The sequence below is a fragment of the Primulina eburnea genome, chromosome 3, assembly GCF_022965805.1.
Source record: "Primulina eburnea isolate SZY01 chromosome 3, ASM2296580v1, whole genome shotgun sequence".
In the NCBI taxonomy this organism is placed as follows: Eukaryota; Viridiplantae; Streptophyta; class Magnoliopsida; order Lamiales; family Gesneriaceae; genus Primulina; species Primulina eburnea.
In genome coordinates this window covers 13,839,706-13,861,303 of record NC_133103.1, presented here as the reverse complement: position 1 = coordinate 13,861,303, position 21,598 = coordinate 13,839,706, and the positions used below count along the sequence as shown (strand labels likewise).

Here is a 21,598-nt window from a genome sequence, read left to right as displayed (position 1 = left end):
GCGGCCTGATTCAATGTCTCTTAGCAAAACAAAACAAAAGTACAAGTTTCGAACATTCAAAGCAAGGCATTTGCAGTATGTAATTGTCATGACTTATTTTAATGCCGATTAATTTGTTACAGAATGAGACATGAAAAAACGTCCTAACCATATATTTTTTCACCATATAATAAATACAAAGGCTTTATTAGTCCAAGACTCCAATCGTAACAAATTAAAAGGTACATTATATATATATTTTTTTTATTTTAAGTTTTCAAGACTGAACGACCAGTTCTCAGGAAAAAAAAAGATCTCTCACCCTAGAGTAAAAAAAATCAATAACAATGAACAATACAATTGAGTAGTGTATCGTGCTCCAAAAACATAGCCTGCTAGTCCGAAGTCTTTGTTGCCTTGTATGCATTCACAAGCTGCATCTGCACGTCTTGAGAAACTTGAGAGTGCTCTAAATACTCCATTGTGAACTCTCCTTTCCCCTAGAAAGAAGAAAGACACATATCAAATACACATATTGAGCTGTATTTTATTGTTGTTGGAACGCTGTGGACAGTACTCAGATGTTTCACCTGTGTCATTGAACGAAGGGATGTTGAGTACTCGAACATATTGTTGAGAGGCACCTGAAAAGAGAGCAATGAATGAATCTAACTCAAAACGTAAAACAGAAGAGCTTGCTGATGTAAATTATATGATATAAACAATGTTGTTTAATGAGGGCCGTCAGTCGAACATGGAGGAACAACATTGATTTACACGATATGATACATACATGAGCAGTGATTACAGAATCATCTCCTTCCTGGTCGTTCCCAACGATCATGCCTTTCCGCCTTTTTAAGTATTCACAAGATTCAGAAAATCAGTAAATATGTATTTAACTTATATTGCATTTTGAAAGATCGTGAGAAGATTTAGCCGACAATGAATTTTTATAATGTTCTAAAAAATGAAAAAGGAAGATACCGACTTGTTGATATCACCAGTTACAGTTCCCTGAAATTCTGTGGGGACTCGTAACTCCACCAACATCACAGGCTCCAATATAACAGGTTTTGCAGTTGTGTAACACTGTTTAGTAAAATAATAACAATATAAAAAACCAAATGAAGATGAATTGTGTTAAATTATTGAAGAACACTAGAAAACCCTCTATGGGATTCCAGTGAAGAAATCAAATGCCTAAGAAAAGTAAAGACGACTGAATATTAAAAGTTCTAAAGCATGGAAAAAGAACCTGTCTGAAGGCATAAATAGCGGCCAACTTGAAAGCAAGCTCACTTGAATCCACAGTATGGGCTGCACCATCAGTCAAAACGATGCGAATATTTTCAACTGGATGGCCAATAAGTGACCCCCTGCATGGAAAGTATGTCCATATTCAATTGACAGAGCATTCATAGCATTATCATACATGCACACATCCATTGGACTAACTCAAGGAAGAAACAAGTTTTAGACCCGCAACGAAGATATAAATTGACAGCTCAACTCAAACATTAATGCAGGCAACATTTATCTAAATCATAACTACAATTCCCCAGAAGTTATGAACAAATGGCCTTCCATTTCTCTACAATGCTTTGATGAAGTTGGTATCTCTCAAAGAAGTTCATTGACTAGCCTAAGGGCAACAAGATAAGGGCCACAATTTTTCAGACTCCAACTCATTCTCTCAAAGAAGTTCATTGACTAGCCTGAGGGCAACAATACAACTTATCTCTAGATAGTCCTCTTAGGGGTGAACAATAAAATTTCCGAAGTACCCAAACAACAATTTTTGACAGTCATTTGCATTTAGTCAATTCTGAAACAAGAAAAGAATATTCAATGCGTACGAGTTAGCAGCTTCTTTAAAACCCTTCTCAATAGCCGGTACGAAATTGGATGGTATTGCTTGTCCTACAAGCATGTTTTCAAATTCGAACTTCGTAGGTGATCCCAGAGGAAGTGGTTCCATGTACCTGTCAGATAGAGATAGTAAGATGACAATTCAATGATAACAAAATGCAGAGGATAAAACATTAACGATGAACATGTAGCATTCAACCCATAAAGATGCTTTCCTGGAACATTGTTAGAACATGTGAAAAATCGCATTGTGGGTTTACATGGTTTTTGATGCTTGACTAACAATATTGTGAGAACATGTTCGATAAAAAATAGCATTGGTGAGCAACACTTGTACAACATTAGTTAAGCACTTTTGCATTTCAGGCCAGTTAGCTTTACTGAACTACAAAACAGAGCTACTGTTGAGAATGTCATAATAGTTCTTTATTGTACAGTCAAATTACAGCACAGTTGTCTCAAACAAGAAGGCACATCAAACAATCATAGAAGATAACTCAACTGGTAATAAACATAAATAATACGTTATTAAGCCAAGTACGGCATTAGACAACTGCGGCTAGGAACAATGCCAAAACAGTTGTAGGTCATGGCACAAATTTATGGCAGTTGCTCCAAAACAAAGAAACTGAAAATGCTCATGACAAGAAAGAAATGTTGTTCCGAGAAAAAGAATGGGCCCTACCAGTAAAAGCACAATGGAGAGAGAGAATCTGATGGGCTTGCCATCAGTAAGCCAACGTACACTTACCCAATGACCCTTCCATATTGACCCTGTCCTCCACTCTGCTTCTTATGCAGATAATCAAATTCAGTACGCTGTGTTATCGTCTCTCTAAAGTTGACACGTGGCTTTCCAACACTTGCATCAACCTAACAAAAAGCAAATGAAAATGAAAATAGTATCATGTTTTCAATAAAAGACGAAACCTTGTAATAATCAAAGGAAGAAAGCAACACCTTGTACTCCCTTCGCATGCGCTCAACATATATGGCCAAGTGGAGCTCCCCCATTCCAGATATAATTGTCTGTTCAGAAACCATTGGAAAAACCATGTGAAAGTTGTATACTTCAAACTAACACGGTTATCAAGCTGCAGTTTTGGCACATGAAAATAGCAAATACGTAAAAGAAAGTCACACTTGTCCACTTTCAGGGTCTAGGCCAACGCGGAAAGTAGGATCCTCCTTCTGGAAACGGTTCAGAGCTTTGGAAAACTGTCAATCAAGGACACAGATCGGATTTATTCAGAAAACTAACACCAAAATTCATGATTATAGCACTAATTCATACACAGAAGAAACATCATTGGAGCACTCACATTCCCCCCCGAGTCTTTAGAAACAGCTGAAATGGCTAATGACATCACCGGCTCAGGTATGCTCATTGACGTCATGGTATATCTAACTGATCCATCAGTAAATGTATCACCTAGTTACACACACATCAACAAATATTTACCCTTTTGTTAGGGTGCATTTCCCAGAAGCACAATCTACACCAAATACAGCCACCTATGATAGCATGTGGTACCTGAAGCACAATCTACACCAAATACAGCAACAATCTGCCCAGCATGTGCCTGCTGAATGTCCTGTTAAACAAGAAGCTTGAAATCAATCAAATCAGAGGCAAAACCACCACAAAAACAAAGGAAAAATATTTTTCAAACAATGGAAGTAACCTTAAGGAATTAATATGTCATGAGAGTAGGAAGAAAATAATATCAAGAAAAGCATGAACTGTCACTCAAATATTTCTACATGTTGATTGGTGCACTTATGCTTGAAACAAAATGGGTGTGGCAAATAGAAATAGTTCAGCTAGTGCGATTTCAAAAATAATCATGAATCATATCCACATAGATTTTGAGTAACAACAATCACAACAAAAACACACCAGCAGTTTTGCAGATGACTAACCTCCATTTCATTCGAATGCATCCGAACCAATCGAGGAACCTATAATGCCGTTCAAATAGAATTAGATATGAGCAAGCAATTCAAAGAAGCTAAAAGCTTTGATTTTCACATAAATTTCGACTTCGTAATGTATCTATAACCTGGACCATATTTAAGAAATAAGTAAAGAACCCAATGAATGCATGCTTCATCCAGTATATTAGCAAGAGAAGCAGAGAAACAACAAAAAGGCAACAAGCTGCTTGATTCAACAATTAGTGACTTGTGGCTCTTTCCTTTTCTCCTCAATGAAATCAAAGACTAAATCGACACATCTGGTTGCAATCCTTACACAGTCAGAAAATGAAATAAACAATTATTTCAAAATTTGAGGTTATATCAGACAATTCCAGCGACGTGGTAGATAAAAAATTCAGATTGATTCTATCATATTGTTATGTCCTCAAGCTCACCTTAACCTTCTTGCCAGTGTTAACATTCATTATAAAATCACCCTTCTTGATGATGCCTTCATATATTCTACAACAAGAAAAGAGGTCAAGAACCAAATTAATGGTCGCTGCAGGTGATTAAGTTGTACAGTAATACAATGGCACACGGACTACAATATAGTTGAACCAATTACCAAATCCTTACTACCTCAGATATGTTAACTGACCAAATCGCCCTTCTTCCAATTTAAAAGCTAAGGCAACAAGAGGACCAGCTGGACTTCCAGACAATTTGACCTGCAATAATAGAAGTTCACAAATCAATTACAGGCTAAGGTAAACGGTTTAACAAATAGTCCAACAAACCTTCTCCTCATTCTTGTTCTGATCAAGAGCATAACTGCTAACTTCGGTTGGATTAGGCAAATAACTGAGGACACCATCTAGCAATGGCTGAACACCCTGCAACCACCAAGTAGGCAAAGTTAACAACTGTTGCATGACAGTAGAGAAAGATACATTAAAATCGAGAAATTTACAACAATATAATTCTAAGTCGTCTTACAAAACAAGAATATAGACCCAACAAAGTTGGAAATGCTAAAAAACCTTGTACATCCAAGTTGTACTGTACATCCAAGTTGTACTTTGACAAGGAAATTGCATGACGTAATAAATGCAGTATATGAACCATTCAGAAGCAACGAGAAAATATGCAATCTGGGTAGAATTTTGGAATTGAACTTTTGATATAATATTAATAACCCTATATATTGTTTATATAATAAAAAAATGTGAAACCCCACCTTGTTCTTGAACGCACTACCCATAAACACGGGCACAAATTTCCGTGCTGTAGTGGCTCTTCTAATTGCTTCCTGTGAAAAAGTAGAAGGTTCCGGTCAATAGCAGCCTTATAGGAAAGCAACGCAACAAAAGACCCTCAGTTAAAACAGGGAAGAGAAGATTCAGAGCTCAATACTTCTGAAAGATCAGTAGTATGTAGTTAAGAAACACCAACAAACAAGAGCACAAGAAAATGCCTAAGCTTTCTCACGTATCGTACACTTCTCCACCCTTATATTTCATTTTGCCTTTCAGTTTCCAAGTACGGCAAAATCTGATTTGATCAGATTTGTCAGGCATCATAAAACAAAATGGCTTCAGTAACCTAAGTGAACCAATATATATTTCCGGGTTGAAGTTACAAAACTATATCTTGAAATTCACTACCAGCACAAATAATCATAAATGAATAGAAAAGAGGATCAATGCCCAAAAAAAGACAGAATATTTGACAAAAAATGAGAAGAAAAGAATTATAAAAGTATATTTGGGATCTTTTCAGATCAACGAAAAACACACACTGACGAATATGTCAGATACAAAACTTCCCTTTTGAACGAATATGGAAGTCAAGAACTTAATCAGATTTTTAAAATGGAGGCAGGTTCAAAGTGAAAACCAGATAGAAAACCATGCTAAAGAACCCTACTGTAATAAGACCCTATGTTTTCCCTTGACTTGGACAATTATTATTTTTCTTCTGCACCTGATGTTTTAAACCTGAGATAGGTGGCTTAGGTTTCATAAGTACCAAAAGCATGATTTATCTTTTTGCCCCTTTTTCCAGTTTAAATTGCATAGTTTTCCTTCATTCCAGATTTATAGTTTTGACATTTGTACTTCAGTTTATGTGAATTTTCAAACTCAATATAAGGTTACCACATTTTCTTAAATCTGATGGGATAACAAACAATATGTCGTATAATAAAGTACAAGAAATTCAAGAATATAAAGCCTGAAGCCTGTAAATATAATATAGTATTTGTAAAAAATAACTTAAAAAGATCCAATTTAAGATATCCATACCAAGTCCTTAACTACAAAACATCAAATTAAAAATGAGATAATTTTAACAGAACATCTAGCACAGTTCAATCGAACTACTAAACAAAGGTATATGGTTCGGCTTCAATTCACTCAACAGATCAGAATTTCAAACAGCGTACTGACCAAATTTTGCAGCATCAATTTGCAACTGAACCAAACTTCTCAGATTTTTCATTTTTCTTGGTTTATGGTATCAACATTCTAAACACTGTACTTCTCAACATGTCCTAAAACTTAAAGAGATATACAACGATAATGGTCTAAGATACTTAAAGAAGTCACTCAATGCTAAAAAGGCTACAAACTTAACGTAAATCATATGTCCTTTATTGGGAATCCCACAGGTTCCACATTGCATTACCTCAAGATCAGTAGCTGTTATAGGCTCATCACTGAGAAATTGTTCAGCAAGCTTATCGTCAACTTCAGAGACGACCTCAACCAGCTCATGCCGTTTTTCCAGAGCCAATTCTTTAACATTAGCAGGGATTTCTTCAGTCACAACATTTTCACTGCAATAGGCAAAAATAATTAAAAAACAAAGGGGTACATATGTATTACCAACCAATGCTACACCATAAGTTATTAGACAGACCCGTTGGAACCATGAAAATAATAAGCTTTCAAAGTGACAAGGTCGACAAGGCCCTTGAAATCATCCTCTAAACCAATTGGGAGTTGCATAGCAGCACTGTGGTGCCGAAGTTTGGATCTCGCCTATGGGGAGAAAGAGAAGATGATTCAGCTAATAAGTCCCATACATAATAAACTGTATTTGTTTCAGCTGGGGTTTTCAACTGGTGAAACTCAACTAAATCCAGTGAGGAAAACTTGAAGCATGACCTACAAAACAAGAGGGATACTACCGGATACTTAATCACAATTCACATAAGATAAAAGAAAATGTAAGGACAGTTATAACTGAAGGGGAAAAACAAGGTAACAGAAAATGATAGGAAAAACAACAAACAGGAGATGACCATACTTTCCATAAACCAACTGCCTTTGTATCTAGTTCTCCTTAAAGAATCTCTCTTTCCCAAAATCCAGGAAAATAAGCGACTGAAATGCAGCAGAACATTAAAATTTCAAGTACGACTGAAATGCAGCAGAACATTAAAATTTCAAGTACATTAAAATAAACTACTATGGGCATAATCATCCTGCGGCAATAGTGTCGAGTACGACAAGTTAAGGATACGACCATTCAGTCTTAATGCTTTTCGAGAAGTGTTATGAGATAGCCATTAATCTATATTCAAACAATAGTCATACCAATTTCGAACAATGGCAACCACATTCAAGAAATTTCAATATTCTAAAAATCTTAACACTACAGGCTTCTGTTGCTTTCGTTAGAATTCAATTACTTAAGTGCAAGCAGTAATAAAAATACCCAAAATAACCTGATTAAGAACTTTCCATGGATCAGCCCCCATTCGATCCAGCTTGTTTATAAATGCAAGTCGCGGAACTTCATATCTTCTCATCTGCCTATCAACAGTAATTGACTGACTCTGTACACCTCCAACACTGCATAGAACAAGAATGGCGCCATCTAGCACACGCAAAGCTCTTTCAACTTCGATAGTAAAATCAACGTGACCTGGGGTGTCAATTATGTTAACCTGCAACAATAAAGAGGAAACAAATAAGCATGAATACTTTCTATTATTTCATACATTGAAAACCAAAAAAATGGTAGAATCAAATTAGTTTAGCATACAAGGTCGAAAAGTTATCTACATCCTGAGTGAATTCAGCTCATACAACCAATAAAAAAAACAGATTATGCATTATCATTCCCCATCAAATAATGTGTTACCATGAATTGGAAACACCAAATTTCCATTTCACGCTCCTTTGCTTGGATGTGGTCAAGAGGCTAATTTTCAAAGAATATTTCAACATCTTTTGCAGAAAATTTTAAACAAGATTTTGAAAAATCCCAACCCATTGAGGAGTCTCAACTCGTTCGCAACATCAAAGGCGTGATGTTAACATTTAAAAAAAAAACACTATCTGTCCACTGAAATTTCATCCACTTCGATAAAAATTTCTCATGGATACTAATCTGGACAGTATAATATAATTTAGGGGACAAGATCACATTTTTAGAAAAAAAAAGTAAACCGGAAAGTCTTTGGGTCTGAGGCAATACATCATAGTTTAGCTTCTTTTTTTTAACTCATCAACTCTTTGGGTCTGAGGCAATACATCTCAGTTTTACTTTCGGTCTAAGGCAATAAAGTATAATTAATTCCAAAGAAAAAAACCTGATAATCTTTCCAGCTACAATAAGTGGCAGCAGACTGTATAGTAATCCCTTTCTCTCTCTCCAAGTCCATGGAATCCATCTTCGCACCAACCCCATCCTTCCCTCTGACCTCATGGATCTCGTGGATTCGACCCGTGTAATACAATACACGCTCTGTGAGCGTCGTTTTGCCCGAATCAATATGCGCCGATATCCCAATGTTACGGAGCTTCTGCAGGGACTCTTTCCACCAAGCATTCGTCTCCTCCCTTTGCCGCGCGGCAGCAGCACTCCCGGCAGAGAATTGGCGGAGCTGAAAATTCCCCGTGAGCAGAGCACCGGCAGGGGTGCTCGGCGTGAGTCCGAACTCGGAAGAAGATGTGCAGAGGGTGTAGAGTAGGCGCGTCGCAGAGGATCGGGCGGAGCGTGCCATTTTTCCCAGGGTTCTAGGAAACCCTGCGACTATACCATCCGATTGTGAAAGTTACGTTAACACATACTAGATTACTGTCAAATTTGGAATTCATAAAAAAAATATTAATTTATATCATATGATATCACGATTTAATTTGAATTACTCGTAAAAATAATATTAATTTTATAAAAAAATATTACTTATTATTGTATATTCATCTCTGTGTATAATTGTATTATTTGAAATCAGATGAATAAAGTATTCATTGAGCTTGTATTACAATATAATTAAATTACATAATAACCGAATTCGTATATCTAATAACCTTTCAGATATTGTAAATAGTTTTTATGATTTTTTTTATCTGAATGAGAATGGAAGTTGATATTCTTAATAATAAATAGACAAATAAAATAGAATATGCATTTAATAATATATTCAGTATTTTTGTCCGGCTTAATTTATCTTTCAAGGTGTAAGAATATATAAAACTGACTAAATGGAATTTTATTTTTTTAAAAAGCTTTTTTCCATGTTAAGAGTATTATTTTTTATTGTGAATATGAATAGAGTTGACCCGTCTCACAAATTAAGATCCGTGAGACGGTCTCAAAACCACTCTTAATTTAATGATATGATATTTTCCATTGCGAATATGCGGGATAATGAAACACACACACACGTAATATTTGGGTTCAAAATCATCCTTGGGCCTTGGGCCTTGGGCTTGTATATATCTATCTGGGCCCAAGGATAAACAACAAAATTTACATTTTGTGCTTCAAATGCAATCTAGATACAAAGTTTTCAGGGTACTCTAGAAATTTTTTTAATCGATGCATATTTCACAGAGGCTGCAACTGCAAGTTGTTATGTCCACTATCTTCGTGAGAAGAAGATGCTGCAGATCCTCGTTTCTGGGCTACATTCATTTCCTGAAGCTCGGGAGGATTTACGACCGTAGTTTCCGACGACGGATTGCCTTCCGATAAATGGTTCCTCATCTCCCTGTACTCCTGGCATATAGCACACCAGTGTAGGCAGCAGTGCACTAGGCATGGATCACAGGGCGAATCCTACAAACTCACTATAAATATTTAATCTACATTGCCATATCTTTCTCTTATATATATATATATATATATATATATATATATATATATAAAATCACTAGCATACCTTCAAGTGATACTTCCGTTGCAACAGTTGCCGACCCATTCCTGTGTAGATACCACACACCCACCAAGCAAACAACAAACCCTCAGTCAGAAGGCACACAGTGTCCGGGTCGATGCCACTACATGCCGCGGTGATTGCAGCAAGGGTGATGCCCCCTTCGACACATATCATGTGCCCGATACAAGCACCTTGCTGAGTGAATTCGTCGTTCATGGTAGCAACGTTTCTCCCGAACAACACGCAAGGGCAGAACAGACCCGTCATACCTATGATATAACATCGGGGGATGATTTATACATATGTTGGGAATTGATTCATGTTCATCACGTAAAAATGCCACAAATTTCACTGGCGTGACCGAATCTTAAACATTTTATACACTTAAATTGATGCAATAAAATGAAGCTTACAACTCTCGTTATCTTCAGCACAGCCGAAAACGCCAGTAGTCCAATCTTCATCTGCCGGTGGTGTGTAGCTTTGAGGTAAAGGTTGTCCACATTGTTCGCATTTACGAGCAGTTAGCTGTGACCAATAATTGTCACCAATTTTATCCACAATAACATGTATAAGTCGTAAATAATAAATTGTCACATTTGATCAATGATTTGCAATTTTTTATATATAAATTGTCATTTTGTATATTTGACTCCATCTCTATGTTGTTACATTTAAGTCTTATTCTGCTAATTTTTTTTTTGCAGTTGTAATCATTTTCTGACATGATGCTGAATACCACATTGATAGACCTGATGAAAAGTGATTAAAATTGTTGAAAATTGAAAGGTTCATAACTAAGATTGAAATTTGATGACATAAATGATCAAAATCGCAAAGAAACAAACAAATTCAAAACTATAAATGCATAAACCACAAACCTTCTTCTAATAAATTTTAAAATTATGTCTAGCTTATATTTATCAATTTGAGAGAAACGTAGAGTATAATATTTGTATAATTGTAAATCGAGACCTTTTCAATGTCAATAGGCTGGTTAAGTTCACCAGGAGTAATATTTTGCAAAGAAGCCTGATCTTTGGTCAGTTTTACATATGATCCCTCCGCCATCTCTGGTCATCACCAATTGAACTATCAACAAAATATATACACACACATGCATGAATCATAACGATTGTATTCATAAGAATATATATTAAAAAAAAAAAAAGAAGGAAAAACTAAATTAAACTATAAAAATTTCAAATTATATATATACGGGTAAACCGATACAGATCCGCGTACCTTGGAACGATAGGAAGAAGATTAATAATCTATTCAAAAGAAACTGAAACCTAAAAGGGAGAGGGGAGAAAATATTTAGAGGCCTTGTCAAGTTCCTTTTGTTCGTTGTGTTTGTTCAAAGCATGGTGTGGATAGTTGAATCCTTTTTTTTGGAGTGTAATTTAATGATAATTTGGATTATAAAAACCTTAATTTTCTTGTCCGCTCGTATTATAGAGCCCTCCTTCTTTGTAGTAGCGTGTACAAGTAAATGAGAACTTCGTAACAGAAAGATTTTAAAATAATATTAAAAGTAGGATATTTTTTTCTAATAGAAAATGTTATTTAATTAGTGTTTTTGTCTATCTGAAATCCTGATTAGGTAACTGTGCGATGTAGAATTAAAATCGACCAAGTTAAGATAACAAGTGACAACCGACTAGATATTTTTTTGAAATTTTGGCCCTTTGATGATCGATCGATCGATCAAGTATATATTTCTTCGAGGTCCTTTTCCTAGTTTTTCACCTGACATTTTCCAAGGAAAAGAACAGAAAAAAACAGAATAATAATGGGGACATATAATTTCGATACGTATCGATCAACAGCGATCAATTTGTCTGGCCCGATATTATATTCATTAATTTCTTGAAATAATTAAATATAGACAAATTATACGATTTTTGGAACATCAATAAAGTAGAATATTACTTTGTTCCGAAAGGTGAATATTTATTTGGTTTTTCCGTGCATCTTCAATCATCATATTAATTTGGAAAATAATTTGCATTTTGTTATTTGATAACCGGATAAATGTAATCTACATGGCAATCGAAACGTTGTGCTTAATTGAGCTGTTGTATGATTAAAATATTTGAATTGTACTATTACCTACTAACAATATTTTTTTGATAAAAAATGACAAACGATCGGTTGTCTTATCGTTAAAATGTTGAGCATAATAACAAAACATGCATCGGCCCCAAGCAGGCAAACTCAAATCCCTCGCAGTGTGGCCAATATCCTTTTCATACATGGTATAAACCTAATCGAATTCAAGGGCGGCGTGGATTCGAATAGACATTAAATAAAAACTCACAATTCCAATTAATAAAAATAAAAATAAAATATTTTGCAATTATGTTACATGTGTTGGCGTACTTTAAAGCCACCGACACACGCACATTTCTTCTTACAAAACTTTCATATATTTATACGAATATATAGAACTTTGAATTAATTATAGCAACGCAACTTTTCCATTGTAATCTTCAGTTCTACGTATATGTAAGTTGTGTTTGGATTCATGGATTTCAGATCTATGGATTTGATATATATTCAAATGTATTTTTGTTATTTAAAAAAAATAAGATTATGAGCTTCAATTCAAATCCATCTCTTACAAGTTATATATAATATTTCATGTTAGTTAGGGCTGATTTCAATTTCACTAAGTCTTGAGTTCATTTAAAATTTATTCTATTTCATAATACTAATGTGTAAATAAATAAGGTTTGGATTTAAAATTTTATCTATTTTCATTATAAACAATAAATATTATAATTGATTTCAAACCTAACAATACAAACAAAACCTAAAGGAATGTTTGTAATATGTAAAAAAAATATTATTATGGATTTTTTCTTCACAAACTTTTAAAGAAAAAATCCAGAACACATTTTTTTAGAAGTTGAAAACACTCCTAAATTATATGTTGGGAAAGTGTCGATTTGATTATAATTTCATTAGACAATATTTTCATTTCTCAATGTAAATAACTTTCAATTTTAATATTATAATTATCTCACTAATTTTTTTATTCTGATCCAGAAAAGATCGAATTAAATGTCCATAAATTATAGGGATTAAGTATATAATTTTTTTAAAAAAAAATGCGCAAGTGCATTGCAACCTAGTATTGGTTGCTCCTCTGTTCGAGTTAGAGTGAGCACGTCATATTTAATCATATAATACATATTGATAATTTTATTTTTATTTTTTCCTCCATTTTTACCTTTGTGATTTTAATCCGTTATGTCGTCAAAATTAAATTTTAGACTTATACCATTTATTTTTTTTACAATTTCTATCCATTTTCCTTTGGTTTGCCATCATGGTTTTCCAACATGATCTTGGACACACCGGCGTCATATCAAAGTCACTTCTTTGCCACACGATAAAATGATTATAATTATTAAAAAAATCATTTGCATCAAATAAACTGACTAAGACTCAAAAAATTATATTTCTAATTTATTTTATAATTCTATTTCAATCCACAAAATTTGAGGGATCACAAGCACAAGATTTTGGATACGGTGCGAATAAAAAAAATGATGTTTTCTTTGCGTGCAAATTGTTTTTGCATTCTCACTTTTGCATTATGAATAAATTGCTCTTGATGATAGTTAGAGAGGACAAGTGTGTGGGATTTAACACAATTGCTATTTTTTTTTCTTGGTGAGCTTTGAGCCTATGAGCAATCATGATATCATGCTCCATTTTCTTTGATGTGTGTTGTCATTGCATTGTTAATTTTTCTAGAATTTGCATTGTTATACATGTCTTTATCAACACTTTGTGGTGGATTAGGTGCATAGACAAAATGATAAGGGCATTAGGTTAAAACCATTTTCTTTCGCATCATCTGGGCCGTTCGTTGAGCCTACCCTGATTCATAGACCCCTAGTTAACCAAGTTTGAGCCTCAGCCTTTTTCTTTGAATGGAAATAACCACATTACAAGCCGTGATAAATCCTTTTTTTTTTTAGTTATCCCCCTTTTTTGAACCTTGAATTGGAGAATCATGTAAACTTTTCACAACTAGCATCACTCAATCCAAAATAGTGTGAATTGTTTGGATTTAGCCAATCTCAAATCCTTATAGTGCCGTCTACAAAAAAAAAACAAAAAACAAAAAAAAAAAACAAAAGATGGGAAAAAGAAGAGAAGTAGACGAAGTGAGAAAGAAAAAAGAGACGAAAAAAAATAAAAATTGCTCTTGATGTTATAACGAGGTTGAAGATGTTATTATTTGGATGCAATTGTTTTTGTGAAAAGTGCGTATGATTTCTCCAATTCCAGAGCTCATTGTTCTCTTTTTATCCTACCTTACCCCTAGCCACATTACAACCCATTTATAGCCCTTTTTGTTTGTGTATTTTAATTCATTCATTTAGTGGAAGGATGTGATATATTTGCAAGCCTATGGTAAAAAAATTTCAATGCATTTGACATGAGAGTTTGTTGATATATATCCTAGACACTAATGAGCGGAATGAGCGAATCTTGTGAAGAGTTGTTAAATCCCATGCATTTTAATTTCTACACATTCTGATTGCAGTGATTGTTCATGATGTTATTTTGTGAGGTGCTCTGAAATTAAAATGTCTTCTTGCATGAAAAATGTTTTGGATAAGTAGAGGAAGCGTAAGGAGGACGAAAAATTGAGATAATGAGTTGATCTATTTTATGCTTGAGGACAAGCATCGTTTAAGTGTGGGAGATTTTGATAGGCAAATAATAGTTAATATTTTATTTTCATATTTCCCGTTATTTTAATCTCCGATATGTTTAATTGACACATTTTTGTGTAATTTTATTGTAGGAGGAATTTTTACGGTCTTGCGGCAAATTGGAGTTAAAAAGGTGATGATTATCACATTTGAAGCTTCCAAGATAGAGTTGAAAGTGAATGACCAAACCAGAAGAAGTCTTGGAATAAGGCGTGGCCACGCCTTATGACGATACTTCAGCTGCCCAAAAAAATTGCAAGAAGGGAAAATCTAAATAAAATATTATTTATTATTTTATATTATATGATTAGGGTTAATTGAGAGGTTAGTGGGCTTTTTAGTAAAAGTAATTTAGACCCAATTGACTATTCTCACGTAAGAAAAGAAGAGGCGGCATAAATTTCTCTCACTCACTCTCTCACGTGAAAAAGGTGCGCAGCTTTGAAGGAGATTTCACCAATTTTTCCATCATTCACACCTGAAGGAAGGAAGCAAGGCGCAAGATTCTTTTTTTTCCCCCCAACAATTAGTTTGCACTCTTTCTTTTCTATTATTATTTAATTTTCATGGAGATTTTAGATCAAACCATGTTAGGCTAATTTTCTTAGACTGATTCAAGGGATAGTTTACTGTTTAATTTTATCAGTGTGAGGTTTTGCACTTTAATTTATTATTCCACCACAGCAATAGGACACCTTGCTCTATGATGCCCAACAATTTTCAGGGGAGTTCTCTAACTTCCCTTGCTTGCTTTTACTGTCTATGTTGTGCATCTAATTTTGTATCATTGAGGACATTGCCACAGGGTATATTGCCTTATTTCTCGTTTTAATTTCTTTTTTCTTCTCATTTTTTGCATAAAAGTAAAAAAAAATAAATAGTGACATTGTTAGTTCCTAGCATCTAGTTCATTTGTTATCTCTTTCTTCTGAATCCTGATTGCTTCCGATGCGAAAAAAAAATGATGTTTTCTTTGTGTGCAAATGTTTTTGCATTCTCACGTTTGCATTATGAATAAGTTGCTCTTGATGATAGTTAGAGATGACAAGTGTGTGGAATTTAACACAATTGCTATATTTTTTCTTTGGTGAGCTTTGAGCCTATGAGCAATCATGATATCATGCTCCATTTTCTTTGATTGTGTGTTGTTATTGCATTGTTAATTTTTCTAGAACTTGCATTGTTATACATGTCTTTGTCAACACTTTGTGGTGGATTAGGTGCATAAACAAAACGATAAGGGCAATAGGTTCAAACCATTTTCATTCGCATCATTTGAGCCGTTCGTTGAGCCTACCCTGATTCCTAGACCTCTAGTTAACCAAGTTTGAGCCTCAGCCTTTTTCTTTGAATGAAAATAGCCACATTACAAGCCGTGTCAAATCCTTTTTGTTGGTTATCCCCCTTTTTGAACCTTGAATTGGAAAATCATATAAAATTTTCATAAATAGCATCATTCAATCCAAAATAATGTGAATTGTTGGGATTTATTCAATCTCGAATCCTTATAGTAACCGTCTACAAAAAAAAAACAAAAACAAAAACAAAAAAAAAAGAAAGAGAAAGAAGAGAAGTAGACGAAGTGAAAAAGAAAAGAAGAGCAAACAAATAGAAAAAAAAAAAGGGCTCTTGATGTTATAATGAGGTTGAAGATGTTATTATTTGGATGCAATTGTTTTTGTGAAAAGTGCATATGATTTCTCTAATTTCATAGTTCATTGTTCCCTTTTACCCTACCTTACCCCTAGCCACGTTACAATCCATTTATAGCCCTTTTTGTTTGTGTATTTTAATTCATTCATTTAGTGGAAGAATGTGATATATTTGCAAGCCTATGTTAAAAATTTTCAGTGCATTTGACACGAGAGTTTGTTGATATATGTATCCTAAACACTAATGAGCGGAATGAGCGAATCTGATGAGGAGTTGTTAAATCCCATGCATTTTAATTTCTACACATTCTGATTGCAGTGATTGTTCATGATGTTATTTTGTGGGATGCTCTGAAATTAAAATGTCTTGTTGCATGAAAAATGTTTTGGATAAGTAGAGGAAGCGAAAGGAGGACGAAAATTGAGATAAAGAGTTGATCTATTGTATGCTTGAGGACAAGCATCGTTAAAATTTGGTGTGCTGTCGTTGACCCACCAAAATTAAATTCCTACTCTCTAGATAAAATTAGTATAATGATGAGCAGGGTCGAATCCACAGGGAACGAGAAATTTATTTCTTTCGAGCAAAATGCAAATAAAGGGGGGATTTTGGATATGAATTAAATAAAATACTAGAACTCATTTAACATGCAAGAAGAAATAACAAATCAAGATGAAAAACTAATTAAATGTAAACTAATTTTACTAAGCTCGATTCAAGGGATTTCTACTATTCAATTGTATCACTGTTCATCGGCTAACATATATTTATTCATGCAATTACAAGCAATTAACTTTAGAATTATAGGGATAGCCGCTAAAATTCTTGTGTTTCCCTAAAATAATTGACCAAACCCAGCATCCAGTCAAAACTTATTAATAATTAACTGGGCACAATAGCGTTCCATATTAATCAAAAATATCATTTTCGTTTTGTGAAAACAGTTAATCCTAAATCTAACAACTGAGATAGCTGCAATTGATAGATCGAGTTTCGTTGATTTATTTAGATTAAATATGCTATGATAGCACAACACAGCTAATCTATCGCTACTCATGTTCCAATCATTCATGACAATTACGGATCACTGAATTTATGGATAGCAGTAGAAAATTATATATCGAATTAAATTGTCAGATTAATCAACATACAACTTTCATATAAATAAATCATAAATCAACAAATACTTGAACAAAGCACAAATATTAAATTAAAGCACAAAAGTCTCACAGTGATAAATCGAATTAGTAAAAAATATCCCTTGAATCAAAAACTAAAACTTAGCCTAAAGTTGTGGAAAGAGTTGGAGAGAAATCTTGAGCCTCCTTGTTCTTGTGTTACGTGAGATTGGTTGGAAGATTGTGGAAAACTTTCAATTTTGATTTTTCTCCAATCTTGTGTGCGGCTGTGTCTCTCCTTTTCAATTGAGTAGTGGATTTGGGTTTTTTTAAGCTAACAAGCCCAATAATACTTAATTAACCTAATTCTTAAAATATAATATAATAGATAATATTTTATCTATATTTTCCCTTCTTGCAATTTTTTGGCAGCTGAAGTATCATCATAAGGCGTGGCCACGCCTTATTCCAGGACTTCTTCTGGTTTGGTCATTCACTTTGAACTCTATCTTGGAAACTTCAAATGTGATAAACATCACCTTTTTAGCTCAAATTTGTTCCAAGACCGTAAAAGTTCCTCCTACAATAAAATTACACAAAAATGTGTCAATTAAACATATCGGAGGTTAAAATAACGGGAAATATGAAAATAAAATATTAACTATTACAAGCCTATCAATAATATAAAAAAACACTTAAAAAAAAGCTTTTGCACCAAATTTTGGCGAAAGAAATTTGGTGGCTAATCAAGGGGGATTTGTTGGAAAGCAAATCCCTTGGATGGTTGGAGTTGCCCTTAGAGCATCTCCAATGCAGACGTTTTTTTTTTCTTTTTTTTTTTTGCATATAAATTATAAATATTTAAAATTGAAATGTGTGTATTTTTATAAATTTTGTGAATAGTTGTAAATAAAATGGTAGGTGCAGAAATTGTATTATTGAAGTTAGAAGACCTAAACCTCAAAATATAATATCATTTCAACAATTTTATCTACAAATTAATCAGGAAAAAAAATATTCCAAACATATTATACATACATAAACAAATTATAGCACCAATATATATATATATATATTATAAACACGACTAAGTTTCCTATTAACCATTTATAAGTAGAGCACATTTCATACATTTAAAAGTAGGGTTTGATAACTAGTACGACCCCGTTCAAACTTATCTTCAAGCGCCAATGTAATATCTGCTCCAGCCAGCTCCCATTCGGATTCATAGTAACTATATGCATCACTGTGAGATGAGCTATCCAGGAGTAAATCCGGCAAGTCGAGATAAATGTCGTCTTCACTGATACTTCTACCAGAATTTAATGATTCTTCCCTTCTATCCACCCTTAAATTTGAGGAGTAAGGAGCGACAAACAGCTTGTCTTGGCTCGGCTCGTCAAGAAACGTGGCTGCAGCAGCTTTGGCAGCTGCGGCTTGAATGTCCTTAGCAGAAGCCGATGCCGCCTGGGGGAGCTTACAAGCTAAGTGAGGGAAGTTGAGGTGAGCCGAGGCTCCTTTGATGGCTAAAGCCGCCACATCATGCGCTCGAGCTGCCATTTCAGGGGTGCAATAAGACCCCAGCCATATTCTTGATTTTTTCCTCGGCTCCCGAATTTCACTCACCCATTTCCCCCATTGACGCTTACGCACTCCGTGGTATCTTGGATGTTTATCCTCTGTACCACTTTTTTTTTCAATATGAACATTTGCAATGCTTTTTTGAGTTTCCAGGACCTGTACAGATCTCTTTATGTCGTCTACATTGGGCGAAAATTGTGAAGAAGTATCGAAGGGAGAGGATCTATCCTCGTTCAAAGTCGAACCAGCGGAAATTGCGCCTTCAGGGAGACTATTAACGATAATATTTGATTCCATAATATTGTCTATATAAAAATATATTTATATATATTTGATGAAATACTATAAAGAAAAATAAAGTTAAGAGAAATGCTGCAGGTTTTCTAACACATTATACGAAAATATATATACACAAGTACCAGCATAAGAATAAATAATTATGCATGAACAAATAAATATAAAACAAACAAATGTTTTAAGCCCCACAAAGAACAGTATTTCTATTATTATTATTATGGTTATTATTTTCCCGAAATAATATGAGAAGGATGAATTTGGATTCCATGATGAATAATTATACCCCACTCTCACATAATTCACTATTGACACGTTGTTCTTCTGTTTCCATTTTCAAATTAATATATCAAAATCTAAAGTTTCTTTAAAAAAAAATAAAAAATCTAAAGTTAAAAGCGTGGAGGCCAATTGTTAACGAGTGAGTTGAAAACGTAGTTTAAATTTTTGGAATTTATATTATGTAAATAAATGTATAATTTCAAGTTTGAAATGCCGAACTCATTTATTGCATGTTTTAAATTAGTTTTCATGTAATTATTTTGCATGTGTCGGGGACAGAACTGAACGGTGGGTTTTATTTGCTATATATATAAATATTCATGCACGTCCCTCAATGTTTTTCATTAAACACGATAAAAATTCAAAATCCCAAGTTCATGAAGCAAATTATTTATGCTTGATACCTTTATGATTTATTATTCATTTCTATATTTCAATATTTTTTTATCCACTATATGTATTTCTGCTAAAAGACATTACATATTTTTTAACTGCTTATACACTAAAATTAAGCTGAACAATATTTATTACGGTTGACAATTTCCTTCGAACTATCATAGAATCCAATATCGACCAGAATGGAGGATGATATCAGTTATACATTTTCCCCGGTTAAATAAATGATAAATCAGATATGAAAATTTTCAGGTATTGGATGAAGACGATTTTTAAAGAATCATATTCATATCCGACCAGAATACCCGATTAAAGTATATATATATATTCATATATATATATATTATTTATACTAAAAAATATTTCATCTCAATCTAATCGGTTTCTGAATTTGAGATGAAAGAAGTGGGCCAAGCATCACGGATTTTAGGAATGGATATACATTGTGATAGGCAGAAAGGCCGTATACATGTGACGCAGCATGTATACTTGAATAAAGTGCTCACCAAATATATGTGTCAAGCAAAACCAGTGACCACACCGATTGGAGCACACTTTAAGCTATCTTCAGAACAATGTCCTAAATCAGAAAGTGAAGAAAGAAAGATGGAAAGATTTCCTTATTCGAGTGTAACCGGCAGCATCATGTATGGGTATGTGTGTACTCAGGCCAGATATAGCATATGCTTCGAGCCTAGTAAGCATATTTATGGCACAACCCAGATTAGAACATTGGCAAGCTGTTAAATGCGTGTTAAGGTACCTCGAGAGAGCTCGTGATGTTGGATTCAAAATCAATAAATTTTCCTTGCCAAAATTTCATTAGGGTGACAACACGACTTCATATTAAACTCGTCCCCGCTAGCCAAAATTTTACTAGGGATGACAATGGCTTGGGTCTAAACACGACTTCATATTAAACTCATCCCGGCGGCACGGGTTTAGACCAACCTAGGGGGTTTAAAAGCAGATACACGACTTCATATTAAACTCGTCCCGGCAGCACGGGTTTAGACCAGCGAAGCGTGTCTAAAAAGCGGATTCATGCAGGTTTAAGTAATTTGAAAGATCTTTGGTTAACTAAAAAATTCAAACAGCCCTCTAGTTTTTTGGTATATTACTTTTGTCTATCTTGTTGGTTGTATAAATAGGTCTTCAAAATCAATAAAAAAAATTAGAGAATTTTCCTTGCCGAAATCTCACTTCTACAATATGGATCAAAGGATTAGTCGAAGAACTGCAAGGAATTAAGATCAAGGTGATTGTATGGTGTGATAACCAAAAGAGTAGTGCAATGGATCCAGAATCCGGTGAATCATGAAAGGACAAAACACATTGATGTAAGACTCCATTTCATAAGAGATGTGATGTCACAATGAAAAGTCAAGATTGGTAAAATTTCCACGGACGACCATCCCGCGGACGTGTTTACTAAGGTAGTTTCTACTGTCAATTTCTTACATTGCTTGGCACTACTAAGGGTGGGCAGACCTCCCTGATAAGGAGTAGAACCGAACAAGGACTGAGAGCAAGGAGTGATGATGTTAGGTTGGGAGGAGATTTGTCAAAGACTAGCCAACCTTGACATC

At 34.2% G+C, this 21,598-nt stretch overlaps 3 protein-coding genes across 3 annotated transcripts; all 3 read right to left on the bottom strand.

The window, feature by feature from the left end:
• Window positions 1-207: 207 nt before the first annotated feature.
• On the bottom strand, window positions 208-8,876 carry LOC140826680 (elongation factor G-2, mitochondrial-like). The gene is made up of 20 exons (XM_073189184.1): window positions 8,375-8,876; window positions 7,505-7,726; window positions 6,694-6,815; window positions 6,460-6,610; window positions 5,012-5,083; window positions 4,572-4,667; window positions 4,414-4,502; window positions 4,227-4,293; window positions 3,775-3,813; window positions 3,386-3,446; window positions 3,174-3,283; window positions 2,995-3,069; window positions 2,812-2,880; window positions 2,603-2,724; window positions 1,839-1,964; window positions 1,238-1,358; window positions 971-1,071; window positions 773-833; window positions 570-623; window positions 208-479 (listed from the first exon to the last, which is right to left on the bottom strand). Exons 1-20 carry the CDS (start codon window positions 8,786-8,788, stop codon window positions 375-377), a joined length of 2,277 nt encoding a protein of 758 aa, XP_073045285.1. The 5' UTR covers window positions 8,789-8,876; the 3' UTR covers window positions 208-374.
• Window positions 8,877-9,391: 515 nt separating this feature from the next.
• On the bottom strand, window positions 9,392-11,350 carry LOC140828293 (cell number regulator 6-like). Its single transcript, XM_073191280.1, has 5 exons — window positions 11,192-11,350; window positions 10,922-11,038; window positions 10,360-10,474; window positions 9,950-10,215; window positions 9,392-9,846 (listed from the first exon to the last, which is right to left on the bottom strand). The coding sequence occupies exons 2-5, from the start codon at window positions 11,015-11,017 to the stop codon at window positions 9,616-9,618; spliced, it is 708 nt and encodes a 235-aa protein (XP_073047381.1). The 5' UTR covers window positions 11,018-11,038; window positions 11,192-11,350; the 3' UTR covers window positions 9,392-9,615.
• A 7,096-nt stretch (window positions 11,351-18,446) lies between these two features.
• On the bottom strand, window positions 18,447-19,407 carry LOC140828292 (ethylene-responsive transcription factor ERF039-like). Its single transcript, XM_073191279.1, has 2 exons — window positions 18,579-19,407; window positions 18,447-18,543 (listed from the first exon to the last, which is right to left on the bottom strand). Exon 1 carries the CDS (start codon window positions 19,332-19,334, stop codon window positions 18,582-18,584), a length of 753 nt encoding a protein of 250 aa, XP_073047380.1. The 5' UTR covers window positions 19,335-19,407; the 3' UTR covers window positions 18,447-18,543; window positions 18,579-18,581.
• Between the last annotated feature and the right edge of the window lie 2,191 nt (window positions 19,408-21,598).